General features: G+C 37.2%; 3 protein-coding genes across 11 annotated transcripts in view; 2 read left to right on the top strand and 1 right to left on the bottom strand.

Moving 5' to 3' along the window:
• The window catches only part of LOC149550448 (GDSL esterase/lipase), a 93870-nt gene that overhangs the window by 54856 nt on the left and 24870 nt on the right, over positions 1-14144 (bottom strand). The gene's annotated exons all lie outside the window — the stretch shown is intronic.
• LOC149550450 (uncharacterized) lies at positions 8363-10686 on the top strand. 4 transcript variants are annotated; one of them, XM_089793473.1, is made up of 5 exons: positions 8363-8396; positions 8505-9507; positions 9630-9862; positions 9965-10117; positions 10203-10686. In XM_089793473.1, the coding sequence occupies exons 2-5, from the start codon at positions 8891-8893 to the stop codon at positions 10628-10630; spliced, it is 1431 nt and encodes a 476-aa protein (XP_089649599.1). In that variant the 5' UTR covers positions 8363-8396; positions 8505-8890; the 3' UTR covers positions 10631-10686. The 4 variants fall into 4 exon arrangements, with proteins under 4 accessions (XP_089649599.1, XP_089649597.1, XP_089649596.1 ...); XM_089793471.1 differs by lacking the exon at positions 8363-8396 and having other exon boundaries at positions 8447-8669; positions 8862-9507; XM_089793470.1 differs by lacking the exon at positions 8363-8396 and having other exon boundaries at positions 8447-8669; positions 8859-9507.
• LOC149550449 (uncharacterized) lies at positions 10762-11904 on the top strand. Its single transcript, XM_089793474.1, has 2 exons — positions 10762-11113; positions 11249-11904. Exons 1-2 carry the CDS (start codon positions 10762-10764, stop codon positions 11830-11832), a joined length of 936 nt encoding a protein of 311 aa, XP_089649600.1. The 3' UTR covers positions 11833-11904.

Raw genomic sequence — 14144 nt, 5'->3', positions numbered from 1 at the left:
TAATCTACAGAATGAGAACCAATCTACCCCAGAAGTCTCGCTCCTTATAAATAGAACTCCAAAAGGATTCTTCAGCATATCTAGGGGGATCCGACAAGGGGACCCAATCTCTCCCTTCCTATACATCATCATGGCTGAAACCTTTGGGAGATCAATTAAGATAGTACAAACTCAAAATAAAATTAAAGGAATTAAGGTCACTGAAAATGGGGCTAATACCACACATCAGCAATTCGCTAATGATACAATACTAGCTACAGCTAGTACTAAAAGAGAAACAGACAATATTAAAACGATCCTAAACAACTACACAAAAAGCATCAAGACAAAAAATTAATGCAGAAAAAACTGAATTTTTTTTCTTAAATACAACATTAGATAGAGAAAAATATATCTGCAATGAAATAGGATGTAAGAAAGGTACCTTCCCCTATAAATACCTAGGAATATACCTAGATAAAGGGGTCAAAAAGAACCAAGGTTGGGAGCAAACTTTGGAAAGAATAGATAATTAGACAAAAGCATGGAAAGGAAAATGGCTAAACAAAGCTGGGAAAGCAACAAAAATCAAAACAGTACTATCAGCCATACCTACTTATCAACTAACATGTTCACAACTACCAAAGAATATCAACTAGAAAATAGAAAAGGAATTAAGAGATTTCTTTTGGAAAGGTATAGAGGATAAGAAGGCAACTTTAATAAGATGGGAAAAAATTTGTAGGCCTAAAGAAGCAAGGTGACTAGGAATAAAGAATCTAGATTGGCAGAACGAAGCATTAGGCGCAAAACAAATTTGGAGAATGTATCAAGAAAAGAACAGCAAATGGGCTTGAATTTTGTATAACAAATATCTGAATGCATCCGATAGCACATCATTATTAAGAACTAGGAAACCCCCCAGAGGTTCTGCAACATGGAATTTTATGCTAAAATGTTGTCCTTTAATTGCAAAAAACACTACATGGGATATAGGTAGAGGAGATAAAGCCCTATTGTAGGAAGATTCTTGGAACGGGTAGCCCCCTCTTGATCAATCTGACATAACCAACAATGCAAAAATTCGATTAAGAACAATATGGGGAACTAAGGTAGAAGATTATATCCAACATGATCCATTTGATGAAGAAATCCCTTGGAAATGGAAATCCTTAGAAAATAGAGGCCTCAACCCTGCTGACCAGGAGATCATAAAAACTATACTTAGAAAGCGTCCAATCAACTATTATAATAGGGAGGTCAAGCTGCTACAAAAGATGGAATCTACAAAGTAAAGGAGGGATACAATCAAATAATAAATTCACAAAGATGGGAAGCAATAAAAATTCCTATAAACCTTTGATGGGACCCAGCTGGTCTACCCAAAGTAGGTATCTTTCTATGGGCAGCCTCTCAAAACTGAATCCTAACGGCAGATCGAATCAGGAAAATGGGATTTGAAGGGCCATTGAGATGCACCCTCTATAAAGAAGAATCAGAAACTACAGAGCAACTCTTATACCAATGCAAATATGCTAAGGAATGTTGGGGATGGCTCAAATTCAAATTGAACTGGACAGCCCCTCTCCCAAAAAAATGGCAAGATGATCTTCTAGGTTGGCCAAAAAAATATAATAAAAAAGTATACGAAAAACTTTGGAATATCACCCCATCTATCCTAGCATGGGAGATATGGAAGGAAAGAAAAAGATGGATCTTCAATAATGAAGAACTCAATTTATCATCTCTCCTCAACAAGATTGAAGTTAGTATAATAGAAGTCATAAAGTGCAACCTCAGGAAAACATCAAAAGAAGAAGGTTTTTTCTCATATTGGGATGTAAAAATTAAAAAGAACTGGAAACATCTAATTAATCCACCCCTCATCTACAAAAATAAAAATAGGACCGCCAGAAAAGAATGCAAATGGGAACCCCCACCTAAAGGCTGGAAGAAGCTTAACTTTGATGGAGCCTCTAAAGGTAATCCGAGAGTAGCAGGAATAGGGTGTATAATTAGGGAGGAATCTGGAAATTGGCTCTTGAAATGAGCTAAGCCCTTGGGAATAGTCTCTAACAATATGGTAGAATTAGAAGCAGTACATGAAGGTTTAAAACAGAGCATAAGCTTAAGAATCAAGAAAATTATAATCGAAGGAGATTCATAGATCATCCTCAATGTGCTGAGAAAAGGAAGGAATCCTAATTAGATGTTAAACTTCGGACTAGAAAAAACTATCAGACTTTTGGATAAATTTGAAGAAGTTAGGTTTACGCATATATATAGAGAAGGTAATATAGAAGCAGATCTTTTAGTAAATAAAGGAACGAATGAAGAAAACATGCAATTGAATAATTCTATTTAGTTAGCGGTGATAAGCACGACCTTTAGATCTCTATTGCATTCCCCCATGACACTAGGTTCTATGATTATCCCAATTGGTGTGAATTCGGCTCACTTTTTTTCAGCTTATGTGGTTGCATCATTCTGAGATCTTGTGATTTTAGGCACTCCTTTTATTATGATTCCAAGTCGCATGAATCATTACCCAGTTGTATTGTGATTGCGTCATCCTCTGGCTTTTTCTAGATCCTTCCTGACTAAGTTGTTGTTCCTATAAATGCAAGCCGGGTTTTCTCTTCTCTGCATTTTTCCCCACTACATCTTACTTTGTCTAAAGTAGGTGTCTTCATGGATACTAATATCTATCTGTGTCATGCCTTTGAAAACCGAACTATGGCTTTTTGAGGAATAGTAAAACCTGAGAGATGGACTCACTTACTCAGACCCATAGACGAGATGAGCAGGGTTGCTATTAGTAGGGTTTTAGGTGAAGGCGTCTTCAATTATGACTTCTCATGGTGTACCAATAGTGACATTCTAGGTATTTGGATTGGATGCCTAGCTACGGCCAAAGTTGAGAAATGGGATATAATTAGGCTTTGTTACAACTTATTCGACCCTATCTGGTTGGTAGGTCTTGAACAAGTGGTCTTTAGTATTGACGAGAAACTTAAAATTCCATTGCCAGAAGCCTACATGGCTCACCAGCTGGGGAGTTTCGAGCTTGCAATAGTTCCTAGGCGTCCTATACAAGTTATCTAGGATAATATCCTCTTTTTCCGTGAGTGGCCTAGAATGGAAGCCAGCGTCCAATTTCTGCTACGATGGAGGGGTATTATTGAGGACCCTGCTACAGATTGGCTATTGAATTACCTGAGGCCTTTGATGCACATATTCATCCAGGTGTGGACTTTTCAAACTTAGAAGCTGTAGAATTCTACCTTCCTAATTTTGATAAGTCAAGCAGGACCGAAAATGCTTATGAGTTTCCTCCTAGGTCATGGGCCAAAAACATTAGGAAAGGATCTAAAATCATCATGGTCTTTGGAAAGGAGGATGTTGGAGCGTAGAGGAGTTCGAGGACCTGTTAATGGTGGCTTTTGGTAGATCTATTACTCTAAGTAGTCGTGGTGGCTCTTTTTCCCTCTCTTTAGTGGGGCTTTTGGGTTTTGTTTTATATGTTTGCTTTGTGGGTTTTTTTCTAGTTAGGCCTTTTGACTGGCCAGGGGTGGCCTTTTTATGTATTCTATCGGTTGTTAGGATTGCTGCATTTTCCCTAAGCAGTGTTTAGATTACTTCTTCTCTTGGGTAGCTTCTAAGCTCGGTAGGTTTTAGTCACTTTCACTTATGTATATATATCTTACATGAATATATCTTTCGTTTACTCTACTATGTATTTCCTCTATTCATTCTTTAAGTGCTCTCGGGCTTGGCCCCTCTCGGTGGTCTATCCTTTTGCAGCAATTTGTGGGTATTTGCTCTGGTTCTTCCTGATAAATCATTCCATCTCATAGATTATGGCTCTATTTGTTCAACGTTTATAGTAGGTATAGTTGCTCAACCTACAATTCTTCTAGGAAGGTGTTGGCTCAGCAAGCTTTAACCTGGATTTTTAGGTATCATTTTTTCAAAGTAGGAAGCAAATTAATAATCTTAGTTGTTTTAATTTATTAAAAAACTGTTTTGATATACCTCTAATAAATTGGCTGAATAGGAAAAGCTATATTCATTAATCATTCTGTAATCGTTAATCTTAATCGTTAACCTAGCAAAGGAACTCACAGGATCTCGACGGTTATCAAATTCGGGGTATTCAAAACATAATCTCCATCAATAGATAAAAGTAATTCATTAAAACTATCAAATAAACTTAAATAATCAGTAAAGAAAAAGAATGGTGAACAAAATAACAAAGCAAACTCAAAACAAGGATATATTTCAAAATAAGCTGACACATTTGGTAGATTTATCAATAATAAGGAGAATCCTTATTAAGAATCTCTATGGCTTAATATTTTTTTTAGGTTTTTAACTGAAAATTAATATTAATGTGGAGCATCATTATATGATAAAACAATGCATGTAGGAATTGGCAACATTTATTAAGGGCTCTGTTCAGAGTACTCCAAGTATATTGATTGTTTTCTCTTACTTGTTACTTGGATTTTATCTCCTTAACTCTGGCTACTAATCCCCATTTGGAAGTTAGACATATTTGATGCAGGTCAGATCTTTCCCTCTGGCTGGTCATTCATTTCTCTTGGCTGTTTTCTCATCTTCTCTCGAGCTCGTTGTTCCCTTCCCCTTGGTTGTGACTTTCTCATTTGTTGATTCAACAAATGTGTATAAATTTGCAAACTATAACTTAAATTTACAATGGGGTATGCCCCTTTTAATTCTATATAATATAGGACTTCAGTCCCGAGCAAGACTGGAGGTTTTCTTACTCTGTTCTTTCCTAACAGTGCCCGTTTGAACGGAGAACTCTGTAAAGTCTTTCTATTTATCTAATATAATACAAGGCTTTGGCCGTTTATTGATAAAAAAAAAGGGGGGCATTAAACTTTATTAACTTAAATCTGATCTGTTAGGTATGATATTTCCTTGCCTAATACTCCTAACTTGACTTTATTATGCTTCGTAATATATGGCATATGTAAGGCATATTTTAATACTCCCCTTTTATTTACTATCTTCTCTAGTTTTAATTATGTATCCCTCCCAAAACATAGTTTTATTCATTACTATTATCGAGGGTCATGACCCGTCCCTCAACAGGTGCAATTAAGCTGATGAGTAATGTGCAATTTATCACCATCGCTTACTATTATTGTCAATAAGTCTTATTGACTTGCTATTGCAGTCAATCAAGTACTATAAGATCTTTAGTTACTATTATTAATTGCTTTGTTATTTAAATATTTATTGGTTATTGTCATTAATATATATTAATTTTAATGACTGACAATTGACTAATAGGTTGTATACTTTAATATTAGTATGATACTAATTACTCTCTATATACTATAGCTAAGTATTAATATTATAAATTAATATTATTTTGAAATGATTTTATTAATTACTTATTTGGAAAAGAAGTAAATCGTTGAATATTGTTGTATATTTTGAATAACTAAACCTATATTAAATGGCTACACATGCATTAATGACGAAATTCATGACATGTTATCAAAGCACTGTAATGTTTCATAGGCACTTTTAGTCGTACAATTTCAAATCGGGAATGTATTGTTGGCACCCTTAATCTTACAACTACCTTTCCACAATATTGTATGAACTCCAAATCACTGTTTGCAAACCAAATTCTCAACTGTATGGTCTCACACTGCATACAATTTATAGCTTATTGGTCATACAATTTATGTCATATGGTGGCTATCCCCTTGCACACTCTATTGTCTTGCCTGTACAGTAAAGCAGTTGTTATCTAAAGTGCTTCTTGACACTTGTTAGTATGCCCTCACTTCAAGATCTCCTAATATTGTAGGGTCAAAGCTATGGTCCATGAGTCCCACCGTGCAGTCACCATCTATATGGTGAGTCCTTTCCTTTCGTACGACCTTCCTCATATAGTCCTTTGACTACCAAATCCCTAAAGTGAGTTTTGTCCTTGCACATGTACGAATATACCTTCATGTGTCTATACTTAGAAAACGATGTTAAATCAAGCAAGTGTACAAAGAGGATACATGAATATAAATCGAATATGAGAAGATCAGATTCTATATAAATATAAATCACATTGGCCTTCAAATAAAGACTTCACATATTCGGACCAACGGGCAAAATAGGGTGAGGAGTTACTCCCACTGAAATTGCGAATACAAAATAGGGAGAATCTTACACCTATAAAATTGCAACAGAACTGATCTCCAACTAGAATTCACAAATACAAAGAAAATATCAAATTCGCCAAACCTACGACTATACCAAAATCAGCCTCATAATGGTCTCTACAAAATTTCCTAAAGGGTTATAACATGCCAACACCACAAAAACATAAGTAATAAATTAAAAAGGGGCCCAAACGATATTATTAAGTTTTAGGGCCATGCAACAAATAATTTTATTTGAATTATTTAATTATATAGGGGACATTACAATATTCCCAGCCCAAAAATTGCTTGTCCTCAAGCAATTGCAGACTTGGATGCTCCAAAATCTTTTTGCTTTCCCATGTAGCATCTTCAATTGGCAGTTCCTTACAACAAACTAGGTACTCTTTGTTGGTGCACTACCTCAACTTTTCAACTCTGATGTCAATGATCTTTGTTGGTTCTAAAATAAGTTTTTTGTCTTTGTCAATGGTTGGAAGTTCCTCCAACACCATGACGGACCAACTGACTTCTTAAGGCATGGAACATGAAAAATGTTGTGAATCTGAATTTTCTTCAGAATTTTCAATTCGTAGGCAACTTCACCCACCTTCTGAACCACTCTGTAGGGTCCATAAAAGTGTGGCATTAACTTCTTGGCACCACTTCTCTTTAAAGAAAATTGCTTGTATGATTGAAGTTGGAGGTAGACCCCTATGTCAATAAGAATACATCTTATGTTGATTTTGAGCACTTTTTAGGTTGTCTTTGAGAGACTTCAAGATATTCAAATTCTCTTGAGGCCAGCCTTTGGCCCATGATGCACAATGTCACTTAATGTCAGAGCAACAATGACAAAGGCTCATAACTGTAGAGTACCCTAAATGGTGACATAACTATTTACATGTGGTAGGTATTGTTGTGACAATATACTCCTAAATGAAGCCAACAAATGTTAGCATGAATGCTGATGATATTCCTTTGGGGGAGTATCCTAAGCATTGGAGAGTATTGACATGTTGCATTCATGACTGTGTTTGTCATTGATGTCAACACAGTAATAAGTTTGTGAAGACTGACAAAGTAGCAGACAGAGATCTTAGTTGTATGGACAATGTTTCGATTATCTGGTGATGCACGTTCATGGACATGTTTGTTTTAGTGTCCTAATGTGAAGGTTCAATGCATAGCATGTAAGTTGAAGATGTATGGAAGTTGTACTTGATTTACAAAGAGCAGTATAGAGACAAAGTATCTGAGAAGTAGTTTCTGATGTTTGCATTATATCCTTTGGCAGTGATATAATCTGTTGATGCGTGGTCAGCCAGTGACTGATGACAGTTTAATGATGATGTTAGCAGATGCGCAAGCCCTAGCGTCACATGTGTGAGAAGTTGTATAGATTGTGAACCGACAGTGCTATTGTAATTGTAAATTAATTAATTATCTTATTATAATTAATTGGGAAAGCCTCAAGGTCGACTCAAGGAATTATTTTGAAGATGTGGCATAAAGGAAAGATGTTTTCCTTGTTTGTAAGATATGCATGGTAGTTGTGATCATTGTATTGAGTGCGAAGTGCGAAAAGGAGTAGAGTGTTTACTGAATGCGAGTAAGTGATCCGAGGGATTATTGGAAGCGAGATTTGTGATCTAGTTACAAGATCAAAAGGAGCAGAAGTCTGGTTCACAGGACAAGAAGAGGAAGGAGCAATACTATTTGTAGAGTGGAAATATCACTCAAGTTCACTCAAGTATCACTCAAGCTCACAGAGATATGCTAATCATACAGAATAACACAATTGAGATACATATAAAGTAAAACATAGAATGTACCACTAATACCACAATACCAGTAGGTGAGGAAATGGTTTCTTTATTAATACCAAAAACAACATGAGTACATTGACAATATTCCAAATACTTATAGAAGGGTCGGTTGGTCGGGAACCAATCGACACATTCTCTCACCTCCTAACTACCCAACCCCACTAGCTTTAACAAGTACTAAACATAATGGTTACTTTATTCCGACTACACTATTCATTTCTACTATTTTTCAAGGAATAATACAAAGATCATTTGGACAGTGAGTTCATTGATCTTTCCCTTGAAGCTGTTTGGGCCAGAGTAACGAGAATCGCCATAAAATCGCCTGAATTGGCGATTCAGGCGATTCAGGCAAAAAATCGCATGAATCGCTTGGAAAAATCGGCAGGAATCGCCCGCGGCCAATAAAGTATAGAGTTGTAAAATTTTAAAAAATTGCTTGAATTTTTTACTTTGTTTTTGACCATTTCTCTTTGTTATAACTCTAAAGGGCCTTCTATTTATTTAACATGAGTAGAAGAGAGGAAAAGTGAGAGAGAAGAAGAGAAAAGAAAAGCCATAGGTTTCTAACCGGCAAGAAGAAAGAGCACAAAAGAGATCAGCAATCCATTTGGGGAGGCCATCAATTGCATTGGGAGCATTAGGGAGCCAATCTCAACACTCCTCAACTCATTTGCAAGAGGTAAGTGCTCTTTTTTTTTTTGCATGTTAGTGTATTATGCATTTTTTGTTAAATTTTTATAGTTTTCAAGATTTTTAGTTTAGATCTTGAATGTTCTTTATTTTTACTAAGTTGCAAACTAGGGTTTGTTGTTTTGTAGCTTTTATTAGCTTCAAACTTTGATATTTTACATATAAATTTTTATTGCAGCAGCCTTTGCTTTCATTTTTTGCAAATTCGCAATGGGTAGAAAAGATGAATGTTGGAAATATAACGAAGAGTTTCCTGGAAGAACCAAATATCAAACAAAATATATTTTTTGTAAAGAAAAAATAACTTCTGGGGGTATTTATAGATTGAAATACCACATTGCTGCTATACCTGGACACGATGTTACAATTTGCACTCACCAAACTCCTGAGGCAAAACGCACTTGCTTAATGGCATTAGAAAAAATTGAAAAAGACAAAGCCAATAGGAAAATGCAACTTGAAGGGTTAAGGGGTATTGGCTCCCATGTTCCCGCATCCGCATCTGCAGCCGCATCCACATCTGCATCTGCATCAGCTTCTGCATCTGTAGGTTGTGTTGGAGAGGGTTCTTCTAGGCCTCCTTTTTATCCTAGTTCTTCTGCTCGTGCTAATGCTAGTCGGTCACATACTGAGACAGAGTCCCACACCAACCTATTGCAGCCTAGAGTGTGGAAAAACAGAATGGATAGTTACTTTGTGCCCCGCACTACTCCTGGTTCCCAACCCACGCTTGAGGGCATGGGTTTGAACAAGGAAATTCATGATGCTGCCAGAAAGGAGATATGCAAATTTTGGTACTTTTGCAACATTCCATTTATTGCAGCCAGGTAATTGATTCTTTTTTCGTTGTTTTCTTTAAAGTTAAAATTAAAAGTAAAAGTAAAACTTTAATTATATTTACTTGTTTTATAATTTGAGTCTTTGATATCTAAATTTTTATTTGTGACAGGGCTCCTTATTGGCAGAACATGATAGACGCGGTTGCTATTTGTGGTCCGGGGTTTAAAGCCCCAACTGAGGCTGAGTTGAGCGGATACCTCTTGGATGAGATGGTAGAGGACATGAGGGCTGAGCTCGAGGAGAACCGAAAGGAGTGGATTGCAAAGGGTTGCACCATCATGACTGATGGTTGGACAGATAGGAGGAATAGAACACTCCTCAATTTTCTTGTATCCTGTGGAGGTAATTGATCATTCTACTTTCCTACATACATAATTGTAAATTTTGATTTGTTGATGATCCATTTAATTTTAATATTCTAATTCGTTGTTTTGTTACTTGTAGGATATACCATGTTCATCAAATCCATTGATGCTTCCGCACATGTAAAAAATGCCACATACTTATGTGAGGCTATTGAGGAAGTCATAGCAGAGGTGGGAGAACAAAATGTGATCCAGGTGGTGACGGATAATGCAGCAAGTTATGTTGCTGCAGGTAAACTTTTAACTTTTCAAGTTTTGAAAATAAATTTATTTGAATTTTGAAATTTGAATTTCTAATTGACTTAAAATTGTTGTAGGTAAACTTTTGATGGAGAGGCACCCCACCATATTTTGGTCCCCTTGTGCGGCACATTGCGTTGACCTCATGTTGGAGGAAATTGGCAAACTTGAGTTTGTCAAGTCATGTGTGGAAAGGGCAAAAAACATATGCAAATTCATTTATAATCATTCATTTGTCCTTAGCACAATGAGGAAGTACACAGAAGGCAAAGAGTTAGCTCGCCCAGGTATCACGAGGTTTGCCTCGAATTTCATCACCTTGCAGTCCTTGTTGACATCAAGGGATGAATTGAGGAGCATGTTTGTTGGGCGGGAGTGGATTTCCTCTTCCTATGCTACGACCACTGTAGGGATAGATGTGGCGGATTGCATATTTGATGAGGATGGTTTTTGGAAACCCGCTAGAGAAATCCTACAGGTAAATTTATTGCAATTTAACATTTAGTATTTTACTTTTACTTTAAGTTATATTATTTTATATTTAAGTTTTGACTCAAGTTTTTTGTTTTACTTTATATGTAGGTCACTGAGCCCCTTGTAGCTTTGCTACGAACTGCTGATGGGGAGAAGCCCTCTATGGGCTACATTTATGAGGGCATGGATAGGGCCAAGGAGGCCATCAGAGCCCAATATGCAAGAGTGCAGGAGAGGTATGGCCCTATTTGGGACATCATCGATAGGAGATGGCAGAATCAGCTCCATCGACCCATCCATGCAGCAGCTTACTTTCTGAATCCGGCATATCGTTTCCGTCCTGAGTTCAAGGCGGATGCGGAGGTTCTCATTGGCTTATACACAGTGATTCAGAGGTTGAGTAGCGATGAAGATAGCGCTGCTGCGATTGTTGAGCTAGACCAGTTCAACAATAAAGAGGGGCCACTTTTCTCTAGCAAGATGGCCATAAATGCTCAGACAACACTACAGCCAGGTAAAAATTAAATAATATATTCAATGTTCATGAATCTAGATTCTAATCTTAAAGTTGATTATGTAATTTTAGAGTTAACTTGTAATTTGTAAATGAGACTAATTGTTTCTATTTTCAATTTTTCCCTTATTGCAGATAGATGGTGGCAAATGTTTGGGGCCACAACCCCAAAACTTCAAAAAATTGCCATTCGTATTCTGAGTCAGCCAAGCAGCGCTTCTGGATGTGAGCGCAGTTGGTCCATGTTCGAGCACATCCATTCGAAGAGGAGAAACAGGTTGACAGTGCAGAAGTTGAATGATATTGTCTTTGTTCATTACAACCTCCGTCTTAGGATCAGACAGATTTTGGGCACTGACTCCTCTCCGATCATTCTAGAGGAGATTGATCCAGAATCAGAGTGGCTCACAGAGGTTGTGGATCCAGTCTTCACTGAGGAAGACCGTGTGTGGGTTGACCAGGTGGATATAGAGGCTGAGGCAGCTAGAGCACATTCTTCAGGCATTGGTAGACGCACACGTGCACGCACAGGCACAGGCCCTAGCGACGTTCATGAGCCCATCTTACATGCGGGAGATATGGCTTGGCAGTTCTCTAGGACCTACATTAGACGCCTTGCTACTAGGCAGACTGGATACTCAGAGGCTGAGGCTGAGGCTGCAGCCGAGCTTCAGGATGATGTTGAGGATGATGATGATGACTATGAGTCTGAGGCTTGAGCTAGAGCCTTGTTTTTATCTTTTGTTTACAGATATTGATACTGAATCATTGATAGACATATGTTTCAAACTTTCATGGATCTTCATCTTAGATTCTTACATACATTTATGATTTGATGTCTTATGGATCATCTTACATATATTCTATGATTTAAATCATTGTGATCATTTGATTTCTATTTACTTCAGCTAGCCTACAATTTACATTTTAGATAACATAGTTACATATGTGATGGATTTTATGTTCCATGTTTATGTATGTTAAGTTTTAACTTCTATTTGATGATGTTATAGTGTGTTTAAGTTATATTCAATAAAGGGTGCATGAAATAAGTTTTAAATTGTTAAAATCTTTAAATTTAAAGGGTTTTTTCAAATTTGCCGATTCATCGCCGATTCATTACCAATTCATTGCCGATTCACGATTCGATTCGGCCTTGCCGATTCCGATCCGATTCCGATTCTTGTTACTTTGGTTTGGGCAATGGGTCCAACTATCTTCCACAACTCCTAATAGGGTTGCCACAACTCCTAACAGAGTTGGAATCTCCTAACAAGGATTCAAAGTCTCCTAACAAGGACTGATATGTACTAAATGTTGTTATTGACTCCTAATAGGGTCCATCCTCTAACAATGAATATTTATATTAGTACATCATCTTATGGGTACCTCCCCACCAGGGTTTTCCCTCTGATCAAGGGTTTCCCTAGTTAACATATCTGGTGTTATTGTGTATGAATATCTTCTTGTAGTTTCTGATTATATTGCTCATATGGTTAAAGTTTAATAAGGTTGATAATTGTGATATTAATTGAATAACTGATTCACCACCCCCCCCCCCTCTCAGTTATATTAGTGGACTATATATTCTAACAACAGATCTCGTTTTTTGTTGTGATAGCCCTCCAACCACTTGTTCACAATCTTCATATGGCCATTCACCAGTAAATGGTACTGAGTACTCGGCAATGACTCCATTCCTGCCAAGTGAAATAATTCCATCCAAAAAGTGGGCAGACAAATGTGTAGGTGAAAAAACAACTTGGTCATCTGAGTTGCCTGACATCCATTGGAATAGCAAAGAAATGTGCATATTTGGTCAAACGATCCACCACAACATAAGCACAATCCTTCCCCTTCACCTTGGGAAGTCCCATAGTGAAGTCCAATGAGATACTTTCCCATTTCTAGTTGGTTATTGGCAAAGGTTGAAGTAGTCTAACTAGTAGAGTGTGCTCATATTTGTTCTGTCGGCAACTATAACATTCCTACACATTGTAGTACATCATCCTTGAGGCCCTTCCATGTGAACCTTTCCCAAATTTGCCTATATGTCCTAACGTACCCAGGGTGTCCAACAAGAGGCACCTTGTGAACTTCCTTCAAAATATTCTCCTTTATCTTTGATTCAGGTACCAAGTAAATTTGGTCCTCATAGTAAATGACATCATTCACCACTTGGTACCTATCATCTTGTATCTGGTCAACCATCAATTAGCACACAAATGAATTCTTGGAGTACTTAACCAATAGATGGACCTTCCACGCTATTGACATCCACAACCATGAACATATGGTGGGCCTTCTTAACAAGGTGTCAGCCACTACATTAATCTTCCTCTCCGCGTACTCTATGTCAAAATTGTACACTTAGATTTTGATCACCCATTTTTATTGTCGCTCATTCAAATCCTTTTTCTCTAGAAAATATATCAAGTTGTAATCTATGTCCACAACAAATTTTGCCCAACGAGTTACTAGCAAAATTTGGTCAATGCACGCATAACAGCGAGCATCTCCTTATCATATATCAAGTACAACTGTTCAGCTCCCAATCTTGCATCAACACTGCTCCAATGCCTAAACTAGACATATCGCACTCCAAGACAAATGGTCAAGTTAAGTCTAGAAGCACAAGTACTGGATACATACTACTCATAACTTCTTTCAATTTGCCAAAGATGTGTCGCGCCTTCTCATCCCAATGGAAGGCTCCCCTTTCTATTAGGTTGTTACTGGAGCTCCCAACTATGAAAATTCTTTCACAAGCCTTTTGTAATAATTGCACAGACCAATGAAACCCCCATCTCCGTGAGTTTCCAAGGCGGGAGCCAAACAACGCCTTAGGCACTAATGATGTATAACAAGTACAAGATTTTGGTCATCCTAAACTTACATTTGGACTTCTTTGCAAATAATGAATGTGATTTCTTAATTCCCAATACCTCGTTCAAATGTCTCAGATGCTCCTCCGATGTCTTGTTATAATTTTGTTGAAGAACATCAGCGAAAACTTGGGCAGCTGTTTGTT

This window comes from Cupressus sempervirens, chromosome 7 (genome assembly GCF_028749045.1).
Source record: "Cupressus sempervirens isolate cs-2001-9-10 chromosome 7, ASM2874904v1, whole genome shotgun sequence".
Classification (NCBI taxonomy): Eukaryota; Viridiplantae; Streptophyta; class Pinopsida; order Cupressales; family Cupressaceae; genus Cupressus; species Cupressus sempervirens.
The sequence above is the reverse complement of the archived record's forward strand: the minus strand, read 5'-3'. Positions and strand labels throughout refer to the sequence as shown.

Bases quoted from the DNA above. Each gene is read 5' to 3' on its own strand.
- LOC149550450 (XM_089793473.1), top strand. From the start codon at position 8,891: ATGGGTAGAAAAGATGAATGTTGGAAATATAACGAAGAGTTTCCTGGA. The intron at 9,508-9,629 runs GTAATTGATTCT...TATTTGTGACAG, and splicing joins ATTCCATTTATTGCAGCCAG to GGCTCCTTATTGGCAGAACA. The intron at 9,863-9,964 runs GTAATTGATCAT...TGTTACTTGTAG, and splicing joins TTTTCTTGTATCCTGTGGAG to GATATACCATGTTCATCAAA.
- LOC149550449 (XM_089793474.1), top strand. From the start codon at position 10,762: ATGGGCTACATTTATGAGGGCATGGATAGGGCCAAGGAGGCCATCAGA. The intron at 11,114-11,248 runs GTAAAAATTAAA...CCCTTATTGCAG, and splicing joins TCAGACAACACTACAGCCAG to ATAGATGGTGGCAAATGTTT.